Below are 27,734 nucleotides of genomic sequence, written 5' to 3' on the forward strand. Positions count from 1 at the left end.
CGGTGCCGGGCCGCCATGCTGGGGTGGCGGGGCAGGCCCGGCCCCCGCGCTGGGGCGGGCGGTGCTGCCGCCGCCGCGCAAGCCGGACGGCGGGGCAGGTACGTGCGGTCAGGCCCTGCCAGCTGCGGCGTTTCTGCGCTCCGGCGCTCTTCGCTGCCTGCGGCTGCCCGGGCGCTGCCCCCCCGCCCCGGCTCCCGGCCGCTCGGGCGGGTGCCGCTGCCGCGCCGCAGCCTTCCCCGGCCACGCGTGGGCCGCAGCATCGCTCCGGCTGAGGAACGCGGCCTCTGCGAACGCCTTGGTAGAGGTTTCGCTGTTCTTGGTGCCGTTGCTGGATTTCTCCTCTCTCACTGACTGCCATCTTCGCTTTTTCCCTGGTATTTCTCCCCCCCCCCCGACTCATCTCTAGCCTGCCTATCACCTCTCCTCTCTGGCTTCCACCCTCCAAACTAGTTTTAATTCAGGTTTTGATACTAAAGGCCCCACACACACACACTTCATTAATACCACGGTTCCTATTTCATCGGCCTTTTCCTGGCCCTTGACTACTCTCTGGTGCTTCCTCCCTGCTTCGGAAAGGCAGACTGCTAAGGGCTGTGCAGCTGCTCGTTTTCTCGGTTCTTGTTGCAGCATCCCAGATCCGACAATCTTACTGAGCCTTTAGCATTTCTGTTCTTTCTTTGAAAGTCTTCTGTAGTAATTCAGTGGCCCTCCACGATGGATCTTAATTGTCTGTTCTTGTCTCCTTTCAGGTTGTCCCTCCCACACCACCACCACCACCACCCCACCCCCCCGCCCCGTGGCAGTGGCTCACGGATCTGCTTCTCTTTTGCTTCCTTCCCGGTAAGGACTACTGTCTGCCAGTCGGCTTGGGTTTATTGTGGTACACTGAGTTTTTCCCCCACTCTTTCCTTCCGTTCTTGATTGCGGGAAGCTGACTGCTGCCCTTTAAACAGCGGGCGATGTTCTAGGTGCGATATCTGAGCCTACTTATTTGAACTGTGTCCAAGTCTTGCCTCTGCCTTTTGCACAACAGCCATTCCAGCCTGTCTTCTCCGTCTGCTTCAGGACTTTTTCAGCCAGTCCCTTGAGTGCTGGCACAGCTTCCTTGCACTGGCAAAGGGTGCTCGAGGGGGTGAGGATCATCTGAAACAATGCTGCCAAAGCCACCTTCTGGCTTTCTCTGACTGAATTATTCCCTTTTTGTGTGTGGTGCACACTTACAGCCTTGGAGTCTGATTCACTCCATCTGACAGTAGGCTTTGCCAGAGGCACCAAATCCAGCCTGTCTAGCCTGTTACTTTCTCCTCCACAGCCAGAGGAGGGAGGGAGGGATATGGGTAATCTTGGTGTTACCCGTCGCCTGTGGGGATGGGTAACACTGAGATGAGAGTTCCTGTGCACAGGTAGCTGTCTTTCTCCCTTTCTCTACTGCTTGCTACAGCAGTCATTCAGGATGGCTGAACTTTGAGCTCCAGGACTTCAGTTAGGAGACTGCTGTGGTCTCACAATTCTATTTTTTTTTTTCTTTTTTCTGCTGTGTTTTATTCATCTGTGCAGAACTGAGAGGCCTGCAGTATAAGGTCAGTTATGATTTTTGGCAATCATAAAAGCTAGGATTTTCTTTTTAAATAGAAGCTGAAGCTATACATAAACAGCTAGCTCACGTCATAGTCCTTCCTAACAAGAGCTCTGCCAGGTCTGGGAATGTAATTAGATTTTTGGCTTTTTCCTCCAGGGCCTGAGATCTGGATAAGTGGGACCCATTTTCTTTTCCTGCTGTGTGCAGCAGGCGTGTACCTAAGGAGTTAATGATTTCTGTGGCTGATTTACAGGTAGTGTATAATCAGCTGTTTCTCCCCTGAGCTAGTGGTATGGCCTAGCAGCTGACTTTGCTGTTGCAAGGATGACTGAAATATAGTTAATTTGTAAAGAGGTTCTTAAACTTATGTTCAAACGAAACTTTTGTTACAGGCTCTGTATCCATACAGAGCCTCATACTGCAGAACTTGCTGCTGCTGCTGTTCTGAAAGAGAAAACACATGCCCAGAATCAATTGGAGACCATGTCACAGCTGAGGTTGAAAGTCCACCGTAGCCAATGCTGGAAAAGTAAACATTAAGGTAGGGAAGACCTGAGGAGGCAGCTAATGCGCTTGGATAAGCCCAGTTTTCTTTCAAAAACAAAGTATGACTCCAGGCTCACAAAGCACAGATAAATCTCCTGACCCGTACCTTGAATTGGATTCAGTGTAGGGTGTGTTTTGCCTACACCCAGTTGTAAGCTCGAGGACTAGCCTGTGTAATGCTCTGAGCCAGCTGCAGAGCTGACAGACACGTTTTTTTCCAAAGAGCATCAGAAAATTAACAGTATTGAAGCTGTTAGTCTTCCCTTTAATGGGAGAACTACAACTCTACTGTTGTCTATGTACTCGAGTGAAGCTGAAAAATAAGAAACATACTGAAAACAGCTTGTTTTGCTTATTAAACTATTCTCCTGCTTGACAGATCAGTCGCTCCTACAGAGTGCTATATTGTACTTTCTTACCTGAAGACGTCAACACCAAGTAGGAAATGGCCAAAGTCGAAAGGTTTGCTTTTCACGTTCCAAGCCTGGAGGAGCTTGCTGGGGGTAAGTCGTGCAGTGTGTAACTTTTTCCAGACTTATAATGTACTCTTCAAACACACCTTAAAGCTCTGAACAAAACCTTTCTGCGGCTAGTACGTGCAGAAAGTTCCTGCTCTTAGCCCCCTGAGATGTATAGAAAAAAAAATTTTCTATATGCTATTATTTCTTTAAAAGAAACAATGACTCCTCCCCCAAACCCTGAGTGATACTCAAGCACACAAAGAGGCTCTCAAACCCTTGAATCATTCTGCTGCGTTTGCAGATTCGTGCGTGGGTTGTGAAAGTTTAATGATTACAGACCGAATTTATTTACGCATAGGGATCATCTGTCCTCCTCTACCCTCCAGCATTTCTTTCTTTTTCAGGACTACTCAGAACACATCTGACGAGATGCAGCATAGCGTGGCAGGTCCTCTTGCTTGTTGGCTTCTCTTTTGGAGATTGCCTTAGAACCAGACTGCAGGAAACATTTTATTTAGTTTGTTTCTTTCCAGAGCCTTCACAAAATGCACTCAGAAGAACAGGATGGTTGAGGTTGGAAGGGAGGTGGTTTGGTCCAACCCACCTGCTCATGAGCTGCTTGCATTGCCCTAGCAGAAAGGCATTATTCCTTCTGGCAGTTTGTCTCCTGCAGCAGATTTACTGAAGGTTTTTTTTCTTTCAGAGAGGTCCTCAAGTTCAGTCTGCCACTCTCCCGAATCTGTGTCAGTTTGACATTTCCACACTTTGAGAAACTGTGGTGCCAGCAGTACCCCGGGTAGTTCTCGGTGCTTTTCTCACCCGGTAGCTGTCAGGCTGGGGCAGTAGGCCACGGCTGCTAGAGACCTGCGGGCTCTGCAGAGAACAGCATGTACTTGCAGTAGAACAGCTTAAAACAGCAGAAAAAATGAGTCACAAAGCAGAATTTTTCTTTCCCCTCCCTGTCTGTTCTGAGGACCTCCTTTAAGCTGTGAATTTTGTTGCTGTTCAGCTCAAGTATAATTTGAGGAGTGCCATTTTATTGTCCTTTTTCACTCACCAGAAGGTACTGAGATATATTCAGAAACCTGCCAAGTACCTTCTACTGGCCTTTGTGGTCAACAGCTTGGTAAATTGCTCCCGAGAAGTAAGGCACGTCTGAAATCCCGACTGGAGGAAACAGAGGCACAGGGAAGTCTTCTGAGTAAAGGAACTCCCTGATTTGAGATCACAGACTGGGTTTTCTGTTCCTTAGTTTGAGACATCAGTCAAAGCAGCCCCCCAGGCATGAAAGAACTTGGACCTTTTAACACGGTATTTGAAGCAGCATACATGAAGGCAGTCCCACGCTCAACGTTTGGAAGTTGTTTCCAAACGGTGCCCTTGTCCGAGTCAGAATCCTCCCTGTTGTTTGAGTGACTTTGCAGGTTCTGAGCCTCAAAATATTAATATGGAGCGAAACCAAAAGTTTAGATTTGGGGTTGTTTGTTATCATCAGCACCATTCTTTATCTGTCTTGCAGAATCACAGAATCATAGAATGGTAAGGGTTGGAAGGGACCTTAAAGATCATCTGGTTCCAACCCCCGTGCCATGAGCAGGGACATCATCCACTAGACCAGGTTGCTCAGAGCTCCATCCAACCTGGCCTTGAACACTGCCAGGGAGGGGGCAGCCACAGTCTTGTACCAACAGTGTCACTTGCCAGAAAATCTCCACGTGAACCTAAACCTGACAGGCAATATTCTGTGACAGCAGAGGTCTCCAGACAGCAGAGGCAGTTTGAGATTATAATCAAGCTATTGCTAACAGTCTAGTTAATATAGTCAAAGAACTGATTTCACTTCAGCTAAGACTTACCTCCTGCTTTGCTCTCGCATGTTTGACCGTGATCATAATTGGCTGCTCTTGTGAAGCAAAACCACTGCTGAATGTGGTTAAAGTTTGCCTGTGTTACTTCACATTGTGCTGCTCCTAGTGCTACTAGGAGCAGTCAGTTATTGTGTTTCAGTTTAAAGGTTTTTATAATTCTAAAATGAATTTGTATGGTAACTGACAATTATCTGAACAAGCTTTTGCTCTTCTCCGAAGCTCTGACGCGGGAAACAAGTGCCTACAGACGTTTAAATCAACAGAGTTACTTAGGGTAGGCATAAGTCCTTTAATGTGTCTTGCTGAAATAAGGCCTAAACCGATATATTTATTGTTGTTAGTAACTTGTCAAACTCTGGGTAATTTTTCATTGTCAATAACTATGCCATTATTCTTTATTATAGTTTTGCAGAAAGGGCTCAAAGAAAACTTTGCTGATGCTCAAGTCTCTGTCGTAGACTGTCCTGATCTGACTCAGGAACCCTTCAACTTTCCTGCTAAAGGTAACCTAGCATTCCTGTCTTCCGCCAAGACTTCTCCAGTTCTCTCTACCTCATCCTACTTGGTTTTGATCTTCTGAAGGTGTTGGGAGAGCTTAGATTGTTCTTCAGGTAAAGAACAGTCATGAGAAGAGAGCTGCATTTTATGTCTGGATTTGCTTCCTAGTTGATGTATGAACAAGGACAAGTCATTACAAAGTACTTGTCATAATTTTTTTTTCTTAATGTACGATTGCAATACTGACTTATTTCATAGGCTTGATTTAGTGTACTGAAATGATTTTGAAATTAAGTTGTTATCTTCCAGATGGAGTAATTTTTTTAGATCCATGCCAATCGCTATCTGAACCTAAGGAGTTAGGTGTTCATTTTTAAATTCCTGCCATTCATGTACGTTGGTGAAGTGAAACTGTCTTATTCCGAGTGGGATTCATCTTCTTAGACATTAGCTGTCCGAAGACAGGCATGTCATCTGTGCTACTGATCTGAGTTCCCTCTGTCATCAGTGCAGTGAAAGAAGCACCTCCAGAAGGAGGTTCATCCCTTCTTAAAATACATGTCCGAATGAGTGGGATGAATTGTCCTGAGACCTGGACATCCAGCTTTGCTGAAATTTTGCAGGTGGAGTCCCAGTGGGGGTATCCACTGTGTGGTGAGGGCATCTTACTGGAGAGCTGGCAAATGGTAGTTGTTGCCCACTGTAATATTTTTTTGTGCTTAGAGAATGTTTATTTTACAACAGGTTTCCTAGCATTAAATCCTACTGTGAATTGTTCTAGGGCTTACTGTCCTTGGATTTCGTAATAGTGCAACACTTTGTCTAAGCATGCTAGGGAAACAGCCTTCTCAAAGGGTTTAAGAAGTTTGAAGAACCAGTTCTTTGGTGGGTTAGACTGCACGCTCGTGTAAGATTTTTAGGAAAAAATAATTTACCAAGCTAACTGGCTGTATTCTTCCAGGAATCTGTGGGAAGCCTAGAATAGCAGATGTGGGAGGTGTTCCTTACCTCTTGCCTGTTGTACAGAAAGAAAAAGTGAGTTTTTTTCTGTAGTTATGGGATTTAATACATTTGTCAAAAGAAAAGCAGTATCTTGTTGAAATATAAACAAAACTAAGAACTAATGGATACTATAGATTGCACTTGTAAGAGACTTACTTTTCAGTGTTTTGTGAGATTGATTCTGACGTGTTAAATGTAGACTATGTCAGGGAATCCTGCACATCATAGTAAAACCAGCATATAATGGTTGATGGTTCATCTTCTCCTGCCCTCAACTGCAGGATAGTTTTGGAAACATACCGTCTCTGACAGGAGCCGTGGAAGGAACTGCTAAACAGGGCCTTGTCTGCGTGTTTATACATGGCGTGCTGCGTGCCTGTGATTTCAAGTCACAGTTGTTTCTGTGTAAAAACTGGCTGTGTTTGCATTTTCAGGCCGACACTGGGTTCACATTACTGTCCTTTTCCAAGAACAGCATGCCTGCTTTCTGACACCTCACCCCATCTGTCTCTATTTGATATTCCCTTCCGTTGTTTATGTTACATAAATACAATTTTCAATAAGAACAGCAATTCAGGTTTTTGGTAAAATGGCAGGGAAACATACAGGCAGACTCTACCTTTCAGAAAACAAATGGACATGTACCCGATTTGTTACTGCCAAATGTTGTGTTGTTCAGAAACTGTGTTCAACCTAATTGTCCAAAATACTAATGAAGGCACTGTGAATTAAATGCATCCAGAGGTTACAGTGAAGAGAATGACAATTCCAAATCACAGCACCACACCAAAATCAAAGGATTCTTTCTCTTCTGCAGGTTTATGATCTAAATACAGTTGCAAAAGACATAGAGCTGCCTGGAGCTTTCATTCTTGGAGCTGGAGCTGCTTCATCTAGGATTCTTGGAGTAAATGCTGAGGTCAGTAAATACGCATGATGGATTTCAATGAATTCATGAAAGTATGACAATAGTAAAGCAGTATAATGCTGCATATTACCCATTTACAACAAAAATATCATTTTGTGCCAAAGCACATAAAAACACATTAGAAGGAGTTCATATGAGGGTCACCCAATGAGGTGCATGCTGTTGAGATAATAAAGATTAATTTTTAACTTGTAATTCTCCAGGAAGCATGTGATTGCTTTGAAGCATGCAAGAAACATGATTTTCTTTAAACTGATTGACAAAGACCCGACCAGAAGTTTTAATGACAGGATTTAGAAATGTCTGTCAAAGTTACTGGTAAATGCCTTTGCAATACTCCCTGTCTTTGGTCCACTTGGACAGCTTTCTTTTACCATTTTTAATTTTAAAGATGCCATGTAGAAAATGAGCACCTGCAGGAGAGGTGGGAGGTGAAAACTTCTGTCTGTGGAGGCTTTAGTTAGTCAGAGTCTTTTTCACGCATAAACCTCTGGTCTCGCCGTCTCCTTTCGATGCGTTTGTTGGCACGAGACGGTCCATCTCAGCATTAAGTTTGGGCCACTATAATAGTGGTTGTTACTGTACACTAAGAAAGTATTACATAGAATTCCAATATTTGCATGCAGCCCTCAGATCTCAATGGTTAGACTTATTTTTTAACACTTGCATTCATCTTCACATAGCATTAAAATTAACTCTCCAGAGAAAGTAAAACTCTTTTCTGGAGTTTTCAATTACATTACAGTATTAGTGCATTTTTTTTACCAGTACAGACCTCATCCTGAGAGACAGAGCAGTGTGATGAAGGGAATTATTTCTGAGGATCATGGTCCAAAGCTTAAATTGCATTTATGTGAGTGCTGCTCACTTGACTAGCTCTTACATGTTCTTATTGACTCACTTGATAATCCTTACATGTTCTTTTTCTCAGCTTATCCCTATTGTTCAAACTAAGAGTGACAAAAAGCCTGCTGTAAATGGGAGTTACGTTGCTCAGATAAATCCTGCAGATAAAGGGTGTCTGCTTGAGAAGTACAGCAGTAAATACACTGACTGTGAGTTTGGGCTGTTGGCCAACCTTTATGCCAGTGAGGGCCAACCTGGTAAGGTACGTACTTGGATCAAAGGTGACTTTGCCTGTAGAGCTTTGTGGCTGAAGGGAAATTCATGTTTCAATGTTATCCGGTCAGTAAAGTAGTAATTCTATTAAAGAAATATCCAAACATAAGGAACCGATGCTGGTGAATGAAGGAAAGAATTGGTGGAGACAGAGAGGCATCTGAATTTGAGGGATGAGTATTAGTTTACTAAAACCTTTCCATCATAAATCATCCATCCAAATCCAGTCCAAACTAGGAGTGATTTAACGTAATGGTTGTACAGTGATGGACTTAAGTAAGTCAGGTCTGGGTACTTGTGTAGTTTTTTGTAGCAGTGCTTCCCCCAACACAGCTGGCACAAAGCAGTGTTGGCAGAGCAGTCAAAAACCTGACTACTGCATGGAAACTGAGCAGTCCTTTCTATTTCCAAGAGTTTCTGTAGCACTGAGCTGAAGCCAGCTGGTGGACGGAAAGGGGTTGCTTATACCATTGTCTCATGTGTGAGTAAATGGTTTGCTGCCCAGCACCCTGCACAGGCAAAGCGTGCGTTGAACAGAAAGTCAGGAGAATTGGTCAGGTCCTGGAAGGATGCAGGTGGAGCAGCACGTGCAGGGAAACTCACACTTGCAAAAAGTAATCTTGGGTTATAAGCTTGGGAGAATTTCAGAGCAGCTTTCACAAACCTTTGCAGACTGTTGCAGCGGCAGACAGCAGTGACAAATTAACTTTATTCTCCAGGTCATTGAAGTGAAAGCCAGTGGAAGAACTGGGGAACTCAACTTTGTGTCGTGTCTGAGACAAACTTTAGAGAAACACTATGGAGAAAAGCCAGTTGGGATGGGTGGTACATTTGTCATTCAGAAGGGGAAAGCAAAGATTCACATTATGGTAAGTTGTTCTCAGCTCATAACTTTCTTCATCCTTCTGGAAACAGAAGTATACATCAGGGTGTAACATCTTAGTGCCTTAATTTATTTTGTATTTTTAAATGTATGCATAAACTGTTAGGTTAAGCAGTGGATTAAAGTAAGGAGCTGCCATTACACAACTGACGTTACAAAGCCAGCGATGCTGTATTACTTCGCCTTAATACTGTCATCTTTTCTTTTGAAATCTGTGGGCAGCTATAGAACTGTAGAACTGTTGTAAAATTAATTGAAATTAAATACATGAACTGAGATTATATTTACAAGAAGCAATCGACTTTTTTAAAATAACTGAGCTTCCGAAATATAGCAGGAGGAGAATCCTCACCTCAGTAGTTCTCCCACTGCCTGTGCAGTGAAAGAAGCAATATTCTGGTCACTTCTGTTTCTGGCAGGAGCACAGAAATGGGCACTGGTGAGCTGCTTTTAGCCAAGAAGGAACGTGAACAGAGTAGTGGGGAGGAGATAAGTGAAGGGAAGTTGCTAGAGAAAAGTGTCCTGATACAAATGCCTTTCTTTCACTTATAAAGCTTTTACTTTTGCTGCAGCCTCCAGAATTTTCTGCCTGTCCTCTGAACACTGACGAGGACGTGAATAACTGGCTGAAATTCTTTGAAATGAAGGCTCCGCTGATTTGTCAGCCAGTAATTGTTTCCAGAGATCCAGTGAGTCTCATTTCTAACTGTAAACTGACTGTTCTAATGAATTTTGTCTTGGATGTGATCTTCCTTTGAAGAACAGGAGTGTGTATATATTGTGTTAAACTCCTCCAGAGGTGGTGTAACAAAATAGAAGCTTTTCACTTCTGTCACTAGTTTGAGCTGAGGGTAGGTTAATCTGTTCTGAAGCATAGTGGCTGTTCATAGTGGATTGAACTTAATGGTTCCATTCCAGCTGCAAGTGTACAAGCGTTTGCGTCCCAAACCCAACAGCACAGTTTGCATTCACAGCTGGCCACACCAGGAGAAATGTCAAGAGTGTGGAAGCTTACTCAGCTGTGTGTTCATGTAGTTCACTTCAGAAGAACTCTCTCTGCTAATGCTGTGTCAAAATATGCGAAGCGTGTGTCTCATAATTGCCGATGGAAATGAACTTCCTAGCATGAGGCTGTGCAGACTTTATCTAGCATCTTTGCAAGCACTAAGTTCAACAGCAAACAATTCGGGATAAAAACCAATCTGGTTTCAAAAGGCATTAAAATGCTCATTGTTAGGAAGACTATTTATTTAAAAGTAACCAGGAAACCATAGATGAAAATGACTATTTTATAAATAACAATATAGTCATAAGTAATATAAAAACCATTTTTTACAGAGTTAAATGAGATATGCTGTAGGCTTTGGATATGTTCAAGGGTATGACCTTATGGTGTCATTGCGTGGCAGCCTTTGGCCTAAGGGTAAATTGTGTGCACCTTCCCAGAATCACCTGATGAGTTCTTGGACTCCAGCCATCAACAGCTGCTCCAGTCAGAACCAATGCAGCTTGTGTAGTAGATGCCACTGGGTTATTCCCGTCTGCATCCGCCACAAGCTCAGCAGCACCTGGCTAAGCCTATGGTTTTGGAAATGTTTGAGGGTCACCACAGAGACAGCAGTAGCAGATGGCCTTTGAATGCCGTAACAGTACTCGTCAATATCCTCTTGCAGCCCAGAAAGCCAGTTGTATCCTGGGCTGCATCAAAAGCAGGGTGGCCAACAGGTCGAGGGAGGGGATTCTGCCACTCTGCTCTGGTCAGACCCCATTTGGAGTCCTGTGTCCGGCTCTGGAGCCCCCAGCACAGGACAGACATGGAGCTGTTGGAGCGGGGCCAGAGGAGGGCTACAAAAACATTCCAAGGGCTGGAGCACCTCTCCTATTAGGAAAATCTGAGAGAATTGGGGCTGTTCAGCCCAGAGAACAGAAGGCTGTGGGGAGACCTTATAGCAGCCTTTCAGTACCCGAAGGAGGCCTGTAGGAAAGATGAGGACAGGCTTTTTAGTAGGGCCTGTCACCATAGAACAAGGGGTAATGTTTTTAAACTAAAAGAGGGTAGATTTATACCAGATATAAGGAGGGTTTTCTTTAATGTGGTGGCTGTGAGGCACTGGCACAGGTTGCCCAGAGAAGCTGTGGATGCCCCCTCCCTGGCAGTGTTCAAGGCCAGGTTGGACGGGGCTTTGAGCAACCTGGTCTGGTGGAAGGTGTCCCTGCCCATGGCAGGGGGGTTGGAGCGAGGTGTCTGTAAGGTCCCTTCCAACCCAAACCATTCTGTGATTCTGTGATACATAAAACTGGTGGTGATGATCTCACAGTTTAGTATGCTAGTTATTTTATTTGCTGTTCTTCCCATTTTCCTCTGAGCTGGCTCTCAGAATGGGAGTATAGATTGTCCCTTTATCACATGGGTCTGTGGCATTCAGTGCAAAGGGGTTCTGGTTCCCAGGAGGGGTTCCTTGGGGTGACTGCTTTGTTTAATCCCAATGGAAAGAAAGAAAAAGGAAAACTAGCAGATTGACACCAGAAGTTGGGGGCTGTCAGGGTTGCTAAATTCTTTTCTCTCTGATGTGCTATGCTAAAGCCTTGGTTTCACAAGCGTCTTGCAAGTTTTCACTGCTTAACGGTTGGGGTAGGCTCCAAGATGCGTGGAAACAGGCACGTAGGAGAGACTGTCCCAGGACTTTTAAATGCTGTTCGCCTGACTGCGTGTTGGTGGCCTTTCTCTGGTGGCAGGGCTTCGACCTGCGCGTGGAGCACACCCACTGTTTCAGCCAGCACGGGGAAGGCGGCCACTACCACCAGGACACCAGCCCGGACGGCGTGCAGTACCTGGGCTACCTGCTGCCCGCCGAGCTGCTCTTCCGCATCGACCGGCCCCAGGAGACGCACCGCGTCGGGAGGGACTGAGGAGCCCCGGCCGGCTTTGCCCTCCTCACATACAAACGATGATTTTTATAATGCTTTTGATTACACACATTTGTCAGAATCAAGAATAAATATGAGAGCAGTAAACTGCTGACTTCTTAATTTTGTTGAATCATAGAATGCTTTGGGTTGGGAGGGACCTTTAGAGGTCATCTGGCCCAACCCCCCTGCAGTGAGCAGGGACATCTTCAACCAGACCAGGTTGCTCAGAGCCCCGTCCAGCCTGGCCTGGAATGTTTCCAGGGACGGGACACCTCCCACCTCTCTGGGCAACCTGTGCCAGGGTTTCACCACCCTCACGGTAAAAAATTTCTTGCTTATATGCAGTCTGAATCTACCCTCTTTTAGTTTAAAGCCATTGTTCCTTGTCCTCTTGCAACAAGCCCTGCTGGGAATGCTTTCCCCATATATATATTTGAAGCGAGAAATTCAGCGTGTGCATGTAATAGGAATTGTTATGACTGGATTCACAAGGTAATTTCATTGAAATATTATTAATTGTGTACTCTTTTGCTTATTAGTTGAGCTTCTTAAGTGGTCGTAGCTGATGACGGGGAACCCGCAGTGAATTTACGTTTGGAACGGGGAACCAAACCAGCTCCTGCTCGGAAATGGCGCCGGGAAGAGAGACCGCGGCGGCTGCGAGCGGCGCCGCCGCCTGAGGAGGGCGCCCCGCCCCCTCCCGCGCGCCCTCCGCAGGCAGCCGCGCCTGCCCGCCGCCGCCCCGCCCTCTCACCGCCCCGCCTCCGCCCGGCACCCGTAGTCGGCGCGGGGGAGGGAAGGGGGCGGGCGTGCGCGCGGCGGCCGGAGGTGGCGGCAAGATGGCGGGCGTGCGGGCGGTGCGCATCAGCATCGAGTCGGCGTGCGAGAAGCAGGTGCAGGAGGTGGGGCTGGACGGCAGCGAGACCTACCTCCAGCCGCTCTCCATGTCCCAGAACCTGGCGCGTCTGGCGCAGCGCATCGACTTCAGCCAGGGCTCCGGCTCCGAGGAGGACGAGCCGGGCTCGGCGGGCCGCGCCTGGGCCGACCCGGGCGAGGCGGAGGATGAGGAAGGTGGGTGGGCCCGCAGCCCGGGCGCTGGGCCCGGCCGCCTCCCCCCGGGGTTCCCACGCGTGGCCGCGGGGTGCTCGTGACCGAGCCCCAGCACGTTACAGCGGCGGAGTGGGAGGGGGTGGATCCGGATAGCGGGCGTTGTGCTGTGTCTGACACCGCTGCCGTCTCCGTGGCTTAAGAGTGAGCCTTACACCGTTTCTGTTTGCAATCCTCTGTTTTCCCCTGCTTTTGTGTTATCCTTAGGGTTGGTGAAGTTCCAGCCATCCCTCTGGCCTTGGGATTCAGTGAGGAACAACTTAAGAAGCGCCTTGACTGAGATGTGTGTGCTGTACGATGTGCTCAGCATTGTGAAGGATAAAAAGTTCATGACTCTAGATCCAGTGGGGCAGGATCCCCTTCCTCCAAAGCAGGTATATTGTACCTAGGTGCGTGGGGTTTGTGGCTTGATGCTGAAGATTTGGTTTCACTGCATTATTTTCATATATGATACGTACAATATTTAGTGAAATGTCCCTTGCAATGTGCTGATGCAGTGCTTTATGAGTCGGGGTAAGGCTGCGAATGGGAGGTGAGGCTGATTTCAAAGGCCATTGAAGTCAAAATGCTGCTTGTAATGCTGATGCTTGTAATTCTAAGTTAGTGAACATCCATTAAAAACAAGTTATAGAATCACAGAATAGTTTGGGTTGGAAGGGACTTCTAAAGCTCATCTAGTCCAACCTCCCTTCAGTGAGCAGGGATATCTTCAGCTGGATCAGGTTGCTCAGAGCCCCATCCAGCCTGGCCTTGAAGGCTCCCAGGGATGGGCATGCACAACTTCCCTGGACAGCCTGCTCCAGTGTTTCACCACCTTCACTGTAAAAAATTCCTTCCTAGTATCTAGTCTAAATCTGCCCTCTTTTAGTTTAAAACCATGACCCCTTGTCCTAGTCTTTCCTATAGGCTCCCTTTAAGTACTGAAAGGCTGCTATAAGGTCTCCCCGCAGCCTTCTCTTCTCCAGGCTGAACAGCCACAACTCTCTCAGCCTGTCCTCACAGCAGAGGTGTTCCAGCCCTTGGATTATTGCTGTGGTGTCCTCTGACCCCACTCCAACAGCTCCATGTCTTTCCTGTGCTGAGGGCTCCATTGCTGGATGCAGGACTCCATGTGGGGTCTCATTAGAGCAAGAGGGGCAGAATCCCCTCGCTCGCCCTGCTGGCCACCCTGCTTTGGATGCAGCCCAGGATACGGTTGGCCTTCTGGGCTGCCAGCGCACATTGGTGGCTCATGTCCAGCTTTTCATCCTCCAGTACCCCCAAGTCCCTCTCGGCAGGGCTGCTCTCAATCCCTTCATCCCCCAGCCTGTGTTGATACTGGGGGTTGCCCCGACCCAGGTGCAGGACCCTGCACTTGGCCTTGTTGAACCTCATGAGGTTCACGTGCACCCATTTCTCCAGCTTGTCCAGGTCCCTCTGAATGGCATCCTGTCCCTCAGGCGTGTCAACCGCACCAGTCACTGAATTATCAGTCACTGTCAATTAGTTCCCACTAATAATAATTTTCTGAGAATTAAGGTACAAGTAGCTTTTTCTCTTTTTTTTTTTTTTTATTACTAGAATCCTCAGTTTCTCCAGTTGATTTCAAAAAAGAAGTCATTAGCTGGAGCAGCTCAAATCCTGTTGAAAGGTGCAGAAAGATTATCCAAATCAGTTGCAGAAAACCAGGAAAATAAGCGACAAAGAGACTTCAACTCTGAACTGCTAAGACTGAGGCAACACTGGAAGCTGAGAAAAGTGGGAGACAAAATTCTTGGTGATCTGAGCTACAGAAGTGCAGGTAAATAGTAGGGTCTTCAGTTTTTCTCAGGAATGGACATTTATATATATTTTTTTTCTATAACTGGAAAAAGAGATGGGATATCTCTAATAATAAATAATATAATTTAATAAAAGTTACTTGTGATTATGAGACAGGATTATAAAAGGAGAAAGCTTGTTTTATTACCAGGAAAAATATCATGCCATCTTCAACCTAGGAAGTGACTTTAAAGGCTGACTGTATAGGATTCTAGTAAAGATTGCTTTACGGAAACAATTCTGCATTGACAATGTAGTTGATCAGTTGACAGGCAGACCTTGTAAATCTTTGGGTTTATCTACATTTGGTCTGTAAAGCATTTAAAAAAAAAAATGGGGAGTATGTTGCATTTTCCTCTGAGCGAAGATCGTAGAATTGTAGAGTAGCCGAACTCAGAAGGGACTCATAAGGATCATTGCATCTAACTCCCTGCTCCTTGGAGGACTACCTGAAACTAAACCGTATGACTAAAGAGCATTGTCAAAGATAGATTTGTGATACCTGTTGTTCCTACACTTGTGAGAAATGATACCGAGAATATGTATTATTTCATGGATTACAGTAAGAGAGGGTAACCAGCCCGCGCTTCTAGAGCCAGTTACGGAGTGAAAGAGTAAGTACAAAATCTCACAAACCTGAACAGGCGGATACAAAGCAGGCATCTGAACTGGTTATGCTGGGCTCCGATTGTCATCGGTGAAGGAGGAGAAGGACAAATTTAGGGTTATTCATCTTGTGTTCATGAAGAACCTGTAGATGTCTCTTTTTAGGTGGTGGATCCTAAACTAGATGAACTGTGCCCTGGATGCAGCTAGGGTAGATGTGGGCATCTGCTTTTGTCAGTCCCATCTGAGTGCCTGGCTGTACAGCTGTTTTTTACAGACAGAACGTTGTCATAGTTTTAAGACTGCAAACCAAACATCATGAGCATTCCATTAAATCAGGAAGGGTGTTGCACTTCATCTACTTGCTTGTGAAGCTTTGGGCAGTTAACTTTTTGTTTTGTTTTAATCAAATATCTTTTCTTTTTTCTCTCCTTCCCTGCATCTACTGACACTATTTTGAAACACTGTTCGTTTTCTCCCATAATTATTAAATGCTACTTGCTAACTTACTGTAAAATACTACACATCACACACTGGAGGACTGAGACACTGATGTGCTGAAATGAGCTTTCTAATTTACCTGTTTTTTTCTAAGAAGTCATTAAGAAATTTGAGTCAAGTGCAACTATGGAGGTTTGGAGACTTTGAAATACGTATTCTTCCAAAACAGAGGTATGAGCTTCATTATTTGCAGATGGTGCTTTATATATATAATATGTATGTCTTTGTCCTGCCTTTCTTAGGTTCCCTTTTTCTTCACCATGGCACATTCGAGGTGATAAAGAACACTGACATTGACCTGGATAAAAAGATACCTGAGGATTACTGTCCCTTGGATGTTCAAATTCCAAGTGATTTAGAGGGATCAGCCTATATCAAGGTTTGCCAGAGAAACTTTCATGATGCAGCATGGGTTTTGTTTTGGTATTTGCACGTTTGCAACAAAGAACAAACATCAAATAACGTTCTCTTTCGTCTAGGTTTCTATTCAGAAACAAGCTCCAGACATTGGTGACCTTGGGACAGTCAATCTTTTTAAAAGACCCATGCCAAAATCAAAACCAGGTATAGCTAACTATATGTTGTTTTTTGAGCATATTCTTAAGCAATGGGTTTGCATAGGATGCTTATTTGAAAATTTTAGCATGTAGCTTGAAAGAAGAGTGAGCAAGAATATTCTTATTTAAACTGAAATCTTCTGTTTAGGTGCTGCACGGGCTTTGGAAACATGATGCTTCCAAAGCATACTCCTTCAGTTTTTCATATGTGTTTACTCAGTTTCTGAAATAAAATTACTAGGATTGTATTTTAAGTATTTCGGAGCACCTTTTGTTAGCTGTTAAAAGTCTGAGCACATAACCGAAAGCAAATCAAGGTATTGTGTTTCAGCCAGTTACATCCCTTTAGTTCAACTGAACGGAATGACTGTCAGTTCATGCTTAACTTTGCCCAAAATGCATCATTTGTTTCTGTGGCTTGTATGTTTTTTTTCTGGATCTCAAACTGCTGGCAGTATGTGTATTAACTACCGACAGTTCACTTGGCAGATAGTAGATTGATTCATTTAATATGTGCCAGTATGTGAAGCTGTAAACCTTTGGGATTAAAAATCCATCCTTTACTCTTTAGGATTAAAAAGAACTGGCAGGATTTTATTTCACAGTGGTCTGTGACACAGAGGCTTGTGCTGTCTTGAACGTAGACAGAATGCTGTACTACTATGTAGATGTTCCATGTAGTATTGAAGGGTACAGTATGGAGCTTCTGTGCTTACTCAGACCAAAATCTTCCAAGAATTTTGGGCCTATAAATCCTGTGAAAGCACATACATGAACTTAATATTATTTGGTGGCTCATTGTAGAGTGAATTTAATAGAGCTGGAAGTGTCATTGAAAGTAAATTGCAGTTTAAGAAGCAGAGGTTCGTAAGCAGAGGTCACAAAAGGCCTGGGAATGTAATAGGCAGTTCCAGAAGGGAGCTGCAGTTTGTGATATGCATAGATGTAAAATGTATTAGTGTTACCTGAAAGCGCTTGCATAACTGAGATAAAATTCTGAAAATGCTGAATTTGGATAGAAGATGCTGACTGCTTTACCATAGAGATTACTCACAGCTACTGCACAGTATCTGGTATCTGAACAAAAAGGGAGCTTCTCTTTACTCTTTCCTTCTGCAAATATTGATTTATATTTTTCAGGTTCTCCACACTGGCAGACAAAGTTGGAGACTGCACAGAATGTTCTTTTATGTAAAGAAATTTTTGCCCAGCTGTCACGGGAAGCTGTGCAAATTAAATCACAAATTCCTCATATTGTTGTGAAAAATCAGATAATCTCCCAGCCTTTCCCAGGTAGGAAACTTTTTAAGACTTCTTAACCTATGATTATTTGCTTGAACATGAACTGAAATTCTGATTGATGTGACGTTTTTTTAACACTCTGTTCTTAAAAAGAAACAAACAAACAAAACCCCAACCAAACAAAAAATAATCTTCGTTTTCAAAGGTTTTAAAAAACAGAATTTCCCAGAATTTGAATTTTGCTTGCTAACTGTAGAAATATTCAACTACTGCACTTTAGTTTCTAATTTGCTCATACTTTATTGCGTGGATTTTGGATTGTTTTTCTCTGTGATCGTGTTTTTTGCCAGTAGCACTTAAAGCTATCAAGTGTAATGCCATGTCCACATTGCAGTTTGGAGCTGTGCGTAAGTCATTGCTCCTGGATTGCATGCAGGTGAAATTTAAGACTCGAGTTAATGGGTCTTCAGAAGAACGGAGGCTAATACTCTTCAGTGAGGGTAATTAAACAGCATAAAGATGGCTCAGAGTCGGCTGGTGAATCCTCTGTTCTTACAAGGGGTACACAACTGATTGTATCATGTGAGGAATATGTTTCTGGATTGCTTAAAGTTTATGTAATGGTAAATCATTCCTTCTTTGGGGAAGGAGTGGGGTCCTGGGGACTCTTCTTCTATGTGGGATTGAGTCATAGAAATTGGTGTGAAGTGCACCTAGTGACTTAGTAGTTAGCCTGTCCACGCTTAAGCAAATAGCAAGTCTTAATTGCCTTTGGTGCTGTGCTCTCCATCATCATTCTTTGATTTTTCTGATATGGTGAATACTGGTTGTAAAACTACTGACAAAATGTGAGGAAAAGCAGTTCTCAGTAGCCTGCTTGGAAAAAAAAAAAAAAGGAAAATGAGGACACTGACAGTTTTCAGTCTGCTTTGTACAGGTTTGCAGTTGTCGATTTCTCTGTGTCACTCTTCCAATGACAAAAAATCGCAGAAGTCTGCTTCTGAAAAACAGAATCCAGAGGATCATCTCTATGTTCTGGAACATAATTTGCATCAACTTATCAGAGAGGTAATGCATTTATGGTCAAGTACTGAAGAGTTTTGGGGTGTTTGTTTCGTCTGGTATGTGTGGCACTGTTGTAACAACAGAGCGCCGCTGGAGGCCAGTCGCTTTCTGTCCCTGTGTGTAAGGCAGCCTGCTGTTCAGTTTTCGTGTGGGTGGGTGGGTGGTTAGGGAGTTCCACTTAATGCTTTCATGGAACGCTTGTTCTTTACTTAACCTCAGGCCCGGCTGCTCACGTCAGAAAAGCTGTGCAAGGTTTTTCCAGTGCAGCTCGTCAGTCTTCCTTTTTCCTTTGTGTTTAATTAAGTGCTTCTCAAGTAGTTTAAGTGAGCATCTGTTCAGACTGTACTCCCGTGAAAAAAGAACAATCAATTACCATAATAGCTTCATTCCTTTTGAGGTCCACTTCTCTGCTTCGGTGTTTTAGATTCTCATATAATCTAGCAGAAGGACGTAGGGTAGAAGGTTGAGGCTATGTCTGTTCAGGAAAGGAGGAAAATTTTACATGTCCAAGCAGTTGTGAAACCATGTTCCAGAGAGCGCTCACCTCCTTAGAGCGTGGCTTGGCAAGTCATGCAGTCGTGAGGAACAATCCAGTGTTTTAAACACTGAACTAGGTTTCATGAAGCTTTGGCTTAGTGCCCAGCTCTGTTGTGAATTTCCTTTCGTGAACAGGTTGCTACACCTTTTCGTACCTCAATTTTTAATCTCTAAAATGCTTCCTTTATTTTTGTTTGACCATTCTGTGTGTCTCCAAAGATGTATACAAGGCAGCCTTACTAGTAGGAGCTACTGCTGTACTACCAAATTTTTGTTAGCTAGCACCTTTTCTGAAAAACCACTTACTGCAAGATTTGAAAGACCTGCATGAACAGGGGAGGCAAAGTATGAGTGTAAAGGTGGCTTTAAAGTGCTGTCAAGTTTATACAGTAAAAAAGTTGCATTTTTGAAAGTATGTGCACTTAAAAAAACTGACATGAAGCAGCATATTGTAGTATACATATTTCTTGCAGATACATTATTTGGTCAGTTCCTTTTATAGCATCTTTTGGTTGTTGCAGTGTCACAAGCAAACCCTGAGCTCAACAGTGATGCCACATCCAGCTAGTGCGCCTTTTGGGCATAAGAGAATGAGACTTGCAGGACCCCAGGCTTTTGATAAAAATGATATCAGTTCTTTACAGTCAAATGAAGGACTTCTGGAAAAGATAATAAAGCAGGCAAAACACATCTTTTTGAGACGCAGGTAGGTCACAAGCTATTGTTGTTAAAGTTACAATAAAATGTACCATTATGTAGAATATATTTAATCTTTTTCAGTGTTCTTAAAACTAGCTGCTTCTTCCTTCGCTGTTAAAATAGTCTTTATTAAGTACTAAGAACCGATAATGTATCATGAAATATGAGCAAACAACACACAGCTAGTAAAAAAAAGAAAAAAATCAGATTTCTTCAAGATCTCTATGATAGTTATGATATAGGCAGCTGATAATACTGCATAAATCTTTTTTAGTATTCTTTGCTGTGCAGTAGCCGATACTGAGTAATACCACTTTAATAGTGCTGCAAAATGTATGTGAAATGTACAGAGTAAACAAGTGTGCTTCAGTAGCACCAGAATGGTACTGAAATAGAACTTTGATCCACATGGTGCTGTTAAATTTGTCTTTATTTTTTTGTGTGCCACAAAAAAACCCCTGCTAAACTAATAGACTGCATGTTTCTTTTAAATGAGATAACAGCACAAACTGTCCAGATTATTGTGTGTGGAATATGTCTTTACCTTCTAGAACTGCTCGAACCATTGACAGTCTGGCTAGTCGTATTGAGGATCCTCAGATTCAGGCCCACTGGTCCAATATAAATGATGTTTATGAATCCAGTGTTAAAGTTCTAATAACTTCTCAAGGATACGAACAGATATGCAAGTAAGTATGAAAATGCATGTATCTTCCTATTCGTAGAAGCATGCAGCAATGGCAGAGCGTATTCAAGTTGTGTTTTACAGGTTTAGATTCTCTTCAGACAGACCAGTAGCAGCCCATTATTTGTGTGCGAGTGTGGTTTTTCCCAGAGTTGTGCGGGGAACAGCCACCCTAAGAAAAACTCTTCACCCACTTTACACTTTAATGAAGAAACTTAGTAAGTTGTTAACTAGCACAGTTTCCTTTCAAAGAAGGAATTGAAGGTGAAAGTGACCGTTTAAGGGGGGAGTTACTTTGGATAGAGGTAGCTGAATATAAAGTATCTTTGTATGTGCCAGATTCTAAACTTCCAGTCTGGTCATGGAGAGCTAGTCAGCGCTCAGTCCTAGCTTGGTTGCGTAGGTACTGAAATGTGAAACTCGTCATTCATGCTATTGGTTATGCACATTGTCATCGAAATAAGAGATTCCATGTTCCAGAAATGGATATCTGCATGCTGACCAGCAGTGAATTAACAAATGCATTGACAGTGGATGACCCAGTTGTTTTTTCCATTTTGAGGAGTCCTTTCTGGCTGTGTCCGCAGCGTGGAGCAGGCTGCGGTTGTTGGTGCAATGTGCAGTCTCAGTTCCAGAACACCTATGCTGCCCAGGTCTTGGCTGTAGGATAGAACAGGCCCTGAGTACACACCATTTTCCCCTGCACCTCTGGAAGGAAACTTGGGCACAGTGGCAGGCAGGGAGCTGTGAGGCACCTCAGGAAGTTCCTTGACCTGAGCAAGCAGTGGACCAGGTCTGGGAACGTGCCACAGAATACGTGTGTCCTGCAGTGTAGAGGGAGCTGTTGTGGTGAGTGAGGAAGCTGAAATGTTTGGAGTGGCTGTCGCATTCCGTAGGCTGTGCGCCATCCTCGTCTTAGACTTCTTGTCAGTGAATGAGAGGGATTATATGTTCTTGACTTTTCTTAAGTGTTGTAATGCATTTTGAATAAATATGCATCTTGTCTTCAAAGATCCATTCAGCTACAGCTGAACATCGGAGTTGAACAGATCAGAGTTGTGCATAGAGATGGAAGAGTTATTACGTTGTCCCATCAAGAGCAAGAACTGCAGGATTTCCTTTTATCCCAGGTAGACTCATATACGTTATTCTTCCCTTTCTTGTAGTGTTTGGGAAACAGAAGTTGTTAGAATCTTGCCTTTATGGATGTGAGAAATATTACATTCTTTCTATATAGAAACCATGAGAAAACTTCACATAAAGATACTGAAAATAGGAAGGTGGATGACTGAATTTTTCAGTATGTTTGTATAGGGACTTTAGCAACTGTTAATAAAATACAACGCCAGTTTTTACTAAGGTCAGTAGTAATAGTAACTCTTTCCCTCCATTTAAAATACATTTCTTTATGCTAATCATTATGGGAGCACTAAGATTTTCAGCTTACTTCAGAAAAGTCAGTGAGAGTCATAACAAGGTTTTCGGCATATGTAAAACTTACTGTAACCAAGTCCTGTCTGGAGTGGAGATCTTAATGAGCCCACAATTACTGTCATTTCAACATTGCCTTGTTAATGTTCACTTTAGCGTCAGCCATTACTACATCAGCTGATACTTGAATGAACTGTTTTCTTAATTGCTTAGAGCAAGCTGCTGATTTTATTCAGAAGTGACAGTCTCCCTACTTTGCATTATAAATAGTCAAAATACAGGTCTTTAGTAAGAGTGGTTGGCCTGTCGCAGTTAAACAAAACTCCATGACACAGAAAACAAGTTGAAACAGATTCTGCTGAGGGTATCTCTTTCTGGTCAAGTGTTTTCAGGCTTGTTCGCAGAGAACTGTGGAACAGTGCTAGGTATTTCCTCGTTACAAGCATTAAGTCTTGGTGCAGAAAAACATTAACATTTAAACTTTTAAGCTGTTAAAGCTTAATGCTTACACTTGAGCATTAATGGAGGTAATGCATCTGAGAACCTCAACTTTATTTTTTTTGAGTTTAATATGATAATATCACAGATTTTTATGTATTTTACAGCAAAGCTCTCATTTCCATTCAAAGAAATGATTATTTCAGAATCCTGTTTGTATCACTTGAATTTGTTCTTAAGACCTAAATGAAGGTTTTTGTAAATTGAAAGCAATACTAAAGTAAAATGCATAAGCCTATATACCTATGAAAAATTCATCTAACTGTGTAGTGTGCTTAATGCAGTAGTCATAGAATCACAGGTTGGGAAAGACTTCTCAGATCATTAAGTCCAACCGGCACCCCAACACCACCATGCCTACTAAACCATATCCCAAAGTACCACAGCTACATGTTTTTTTGAACACTTCCAGTCTTCTCTCTCTGCAAAGGAACTAGTCTAAATTCAAATAACACAAAGCTCTATAGAGCAAAGCACTTATAGAGCATATATGTTAAAAGAAGTTCCTCTGAAACTAGAGAACTTAGAAGACAAAGTCACTTTTATTACTAATTACTGTACAGCAGGAGAGAAGCTTGGTAAAACCAGTAAGTAGTTCTTTCTGTGGTGTGCAGGTATTGAACACAAGACAAACCTCTTGTTATCTTACAGATGTCACAGCACCAAGTACATGCAGTTCAGCAGCTTGCGAAAGTTATGGGATGGCACGTGCTGAGTTTCAGTAATCATGTTGGTCTGGGGCCGGTGGAGAGTATTGGCAACGCATCAGCAATAACTGTAGCATCACCAAATGGAGACTATGCCATTTCAGGTAGTGTTTTCTATTGCAAATGTATGGAAAATCTTAACGTTCTTAAGTGAATTCTACAGGCTTTGTAAGTCTCTTTCTCAGACAGTCGCTAGACATTTATAGAACAATGTTGATTTATAGTAGAATATTCTAGAAACAGTCTCTTCTGTGTATGAGATTGACACCTAAATAGAATCAATACTTTGCCCAGTAAGCCACTGACTATAAATCTGATTTAATGTACACAGGCTTGAAAATATTTCTTAGAATTAGAGTAGAAAAAAATAGAGAAACCATCAAGATCCAGAGAGAAGGGAACAAGGCAAACAACAGGATCACAGCTTTGGACTTAATGAGAACAGAGTTTGGTCTCTTCAGGGATCTTCTTTGAGGAATCCTGTGGGATACCGTCCTATGGGATGGAGAGAAGAGAGGTCCAAGAGAGCTGGTTGATTATTTTTTTCAAGGATCACCTCTTTCAAGCTCGAGAATGGTCATTCCTATGTGGAAGAAGTTGTGCAAAGGTGACAGAAGATCTGTGTGGATGAACAGGGAGCTCATGACTAAAGTCATGACACGAAAAGGAAGCTGCAAGAGATGATAAGCAGGATCAGTTGACCTGGGAAGAAGATAGAGAGGCTGTCCAAGCATTCATTGATGGGAATAGGGAAGCTAAAGCTGATCTGGAGTTGAATCTGGTGAGGGACGTACAGCGCAACTGGAAGAGCTTCAACAGGTATGTCAGCAGCAAAAGGCAGACTAGGGAAAATGTGGGCCTGCTGTTAAATGGGGAGAGGACCTGGTGTCACGGGACATGGAGAAGGCCAAGGTACTCAATGCCTTCTTTGCTTTGGTCTTAAGACTGGCCTTCAGGAATCGCAGGTTCCTGAGACCCATGGGAAACTTTGGAGCAAAGAAGACTTACCGTCAGTAGCGGAGGATCAAATTAGAGAACCTTTGAGCAAACTAGACAGACAAGTTCACAAGACCAGGTGGGATATATCCATGAGTGCTGAGGGAGCTGGTTGATGTTATTGTAAGGCCACTCTCGATCATCTTTGAAAGGTCATGGTGATCAGGAAGGGTTCCTGAGGACTGGAAGAGGGCAGATGTCACATCCTATAATCGGGAAAGAGAATCTGGGGAACTACAGTCTGGTCAGTGTCACTGCAGTTATTGGGAAGGTGAGGCAAAAAAGAAGTCCCAGAAGCAGTTTCCAAACAGGAGAAGGAGAAGGTGGTGATGGGGAATAGTCAGCATTGATTCATGAGGGAGAAATTATGTTTGGTCAGCCTGATAGTCATCTCTTTGTAGAAGGCTAGCTTGATGGGTAAGGGGAAAGGTAAGTGTTATCTTCCTAACTGCTTACCTGAAAAAAACACCACCACCACCACTCAACATCAAAACACAAAAACCCATCCAACCCAACGGAAGACCTCCACCAGTCTTGCAGAATTTTGTGATTAAAAACAACAGCCGTTGGTTTGAGGTAAATCCACTGGAAACAATATCTTTTTGATCATGTTTTTCAACACAGTGGTGGGGAATACTTCCAAGGTAAAAATCAGCAAAAAAACCCTTTACCCATTCCCGTCATTAGGGAAAAATAAATTTGTAAGGTCTACATGTGGTTTTTTTGTCAAATGTTCCTCTGGTTTGCTATAACCAAGCACATGCAGTGCTAAAGCAACAAAATCCTAGAGAAGTGGGAGACGAGAAAGTTCAAAGAGAAACTTTTACAAAAAAAGTAAGATAATTTCCCTTGTTTGGTTTCAGCATGTTTGGAATTGAGTAGGAGTAATGTATAGCACATATGAGGAAGGATATTTAATATGAGAAATTCCTACAGTGTAAAAATGCTCATAAAAATCTCTGTTCATCGCAGTACGTAATGGTCCAGAAAGTGGCAGCAAAGTTATGGTCCAGTTTCCACGGAGTCAGTGCAAGGACCTCCCCAAAGGTGACGTACTGCAAGACAACAAGTGGAATCATCTTCGAGGGCCGTTCAAGGAAGTGCAGTGGAATAAAATGGAAGGCCGTAACTTTGTGTATAAAATGGAACTCCTCATGGCCGCCCTAACTCCGTGCTAGTGATCCGTCAGCCTCTCCGTGGGGGCTTTGAGTCACCGCTGTGCTGCACGTGATCACTGCCCGTGCAGCAAAGGGAAATGGAACCCATGGGGCAATGCAAGAAAGTAAAACCGAATTTATTTCCTGTACAGATACCTCCATTGTAGTGTTTGTAATAAAAGTTTTTTCAATGGCATGTAGAATACAACTTTTTGAAAAAGTTCCTTCCAGCTGTACCTTTGCAGATTGCTCCCTCTGGAGTAAGATAGCTGAGCAATTAATGTATTTTTCTGTCATAAAATTACATTCAGTAGTCCTTTGCTACATGAGAGGGGTCTGCTCAGAGTCAGTCCCTTTCCCCTCGTGCCTCTACTTTTTCTCGGTAGATCTTTGCAAGTATTTCTGAGAGGTGAAAATTACTAGATAGATTTGTGCTATTGATAAGCCTTTTTGTGGCTTATACCCCAGGGAATGGCTATCCTTGTGGAAACTGATGCACTTGTTTGATCAGAAGTGGGACAACAGAGGAGAAGCAGAGCTCCCTTGTCAAGAGTTAAGGCCAAACAAAACTTCAGATTCAAGGAACAGTCTTCACTGTGGCGTTCTTCAGTTGGGGTTGGTTTGTGTTAACTGTACATGGATGTGGCTCCTGGGTGACCAGTTTCTTTTTGAGAGAGAGATTTATTTAGCAGTTTGTTTAAGTTGAGAGCATTAAGACATCACAGCTTGTGGCAACAGTCTTTCCTCTCTGGTGCCTATGGATGAGCCTATGTGGTGTCGGTTACTTTGTTTCTGTTTTCTGTCCTTGTTTTTTGCAAGCATGGAGAGGGATGGGCCTTTGCTGGCAGAATTCTGACAGTTTGAGTTTGTGGGTGACTTGTGTAAATTCACATCTGGTATGCAGGTAACTCTTTTTATTTTTCTGCCCTAGCACTGATTATCATCCAGGGAAACAATAATATCTTCCTGAAGATAACTCTTTTGAGTTCTTTTAAAATAAAAATCATGGTTTTGTCTTTTTTGGTTGTAATTGTAGCCTTCTTGAAGCTTTTCTTTTGTTTGATGATTGATTGCTAAAGGTCTTCTTGAAACCTGTCTGTATGGCCTGGTACAGACTTAGGTCCATATTGTGTGTTATGAGGGGTGTGTGTGTGTGTATATATATATATATGAGAACTTCTTGCACATAGAATTGTTTGAATTGAATATCATGCTTGTATGGTGACGGTTGTTATTTTGCTGTATTCTTGAGCAATAAAAAATAGCAGTAGGAAATACATATTAAGCAACTGCTTGTGGCTAGCTGCCTCAGCGTGTATCCAAAGCAGCTGTTATACTTACGTTGGTGTTTGCCAGTGTGGAACAGCTTGTTACTTCAGTTCCTTGAAGTTCTTGCTTCTGTGCAGATGAACTGTGGAAGGGAAAGAGTTTTCCTTTCAGCTTCTCATGAGCTACCCAAGGCAACTTACGAAAACGAACAAATACTAGTTGAAAATAGTCTCTTGATCTTGAAAGCTGGACGAATCTTACGCAACGCTTGCGCTGCGAGGTCTGGTGTCGCTTGGCTGGCAGACACTGTGTGAGTAGAGGCAGAGAGCGGGGTTGTTCCTTGGTGAACAGTTCAGCCAAGTGCCTGCTGCGCCTGCCGTGCAGCCGATCGTAGGAGGCTCTTTTGACTCTTGGCAACATAACAAATCTTGTACTAGTAATTAGAAGATGAGCATGTGAAACTTAAACATGTCTTTACACTTCACTGTTCTTAACCTAAATTGACAGGTCTGCATGCAGTGGTAGCCTTTTCATCAAACAAGCTCTTTGTTACCAAATAATAGGATCACTGTGGAGCTATTAGGGTCTCATAGTTGCAGGATTTGTCCCCTTCTGAAAAGAAACAGTGGAATCAAGAGGAATTCTCTTGTGTTGCAGAAGTGCAAGCACTGCACATTAACGAAGACATTTGTGAAGACTTTCAGGCTTAGCTGCAAGAAAAAAAAAAAAAAAAAGATTAAGGACCCCACAAGAATTCCTAATTTTAATGGAAAACAGACTGATTAGGCTTCTAACAGAGGGACAGTCTTGAAATTCGTGGTGGTGTGAAATGATGCCATTAGTGCATGATTAAGACCTTTACAATTGATTGCCAAAGCAATCTTGTGAACTTGGACATCTCTTTAATTAAAGTTTAAATGCAAAACGCCTTAATCCCTTTGATCACTTGGAATGCGCTCAATATTAATTTTGCTGCTGTTCTGCATGGAGTTTACAACTGGAGTAAGAATAGTTATTAATTTCTAAACTTCTTCAACAGGTTGCTATAGGACTTTAGGCACCTCCAGCGTAGCAAGAAACTGC

The 27,734-nt window shown here is 43.3% G+C and overlaps 2 protein-coding genes across 7 annotated transcripts; both read left to right on the forward strand.

The window, feature by feature from the left end:
• The first annotated feature begins 1 nt into the window (after position 1).
• C1H11orf54 (chromosome 1 C11orf54 homolog) lies at positions 2-11,899 on the forward strand. Of its 5 annotated transcripts, none has more exons than XM_075417404.1 (11): positions 2-98; positions 750-840; positions 1,736-1,832; positions 2,505-2,628; positions 4,859-4,957; positions 5,914-5,987; positions 6,772-6,873; positions 7,814-7,990; positions 8,721-8,870; positions 9,457-9,573; positions 11,621-11,899. In XM_075417404.1, exons 4-11 carry the CDS (start codon positions 2,571-2,573, stop codon positions 11,792-11,794), a joined length of 951 nt encoding a protein of 316 aa, XP_075273519.1. In that variant the 5' UTR covers positions 2-98; positions 750-840; positions 1,736-1,832; positions 2,505-2,570; the 3' UTR covers positions 11,795-11,899. The 5 variants fall into 5 exon arrangements, with proteins under 5 accessions (XP_075273519.1, XP_075273524.1, XP_075273543.1 ...); XM_075417417.1 differs by lacking the exon at positions 2-98 and adding an exon at positions 199-298; XM_075417413.1 differs by lacking the exon at positions 2-98 and adding an exon at positions 355-374.
• Positions 11,900-12,617: 718 nt separating this feature from the next.
• Positions 12,618-26,401, forward strand: MED17 (mediator complex subunit 17). 2 transcript variants are annotated; one of them, XR_012763581.1, is made up of 13 exons: positions 12,618-12,865; positions 13,109-13,275; positions 14,462-14,681; positions 16,051-16,187; positions 16,288-16,372; positions 17,506-17,658; positions 18,545-18,675; positions 19,731-19,915; positions 20,460-20,597; positions 21,606-21,723; positions 23,174-23,333; positions 23,780-24,048; positions 25,198-25,278. XR_012763581.1 is itself a non-coding variant. In XM_075417438.1 (12 exons), the coding sequence occupies exons 1-12, from the start codon at positions 12,634-12,636 to the stop codon at positions 25,401-25,403; spliced, it is 1,932 nt and encodes a 643-aa protein (XP_075273553.1). In that variant the 5' UTR covers positions 12,618-12,633; the 3' UTR covers positions 25,404-26,401. The 2 variants fall into 2 exon arrangements, 1 of the variants encoding a protein (XP_075273553.1); XM_075417438.1 differs by lacking the exon at positions 23,780-24,048 and having other exon boundaries at positions 25,198-26,401.
• Positions 26,402-27,734: the final 1,333 nt, after the last annotated feature.

This window comes from Opisthocomus hoazin, chromosome 1 (assembly GCF_030867145.1).
Source record: "Opisthocomus hoazin isolate bOpiHoa1 chromosome 1, bOpiHoa1.hap1, whole genome shotgun sequence".
NCBI classification, from domain to species: Eukaryota; Metazoa; Chordata; class Aves; order Opisthocomiformes; family Opisthocomidae; genus Opisthocomus; species Opisthocomus hoazin.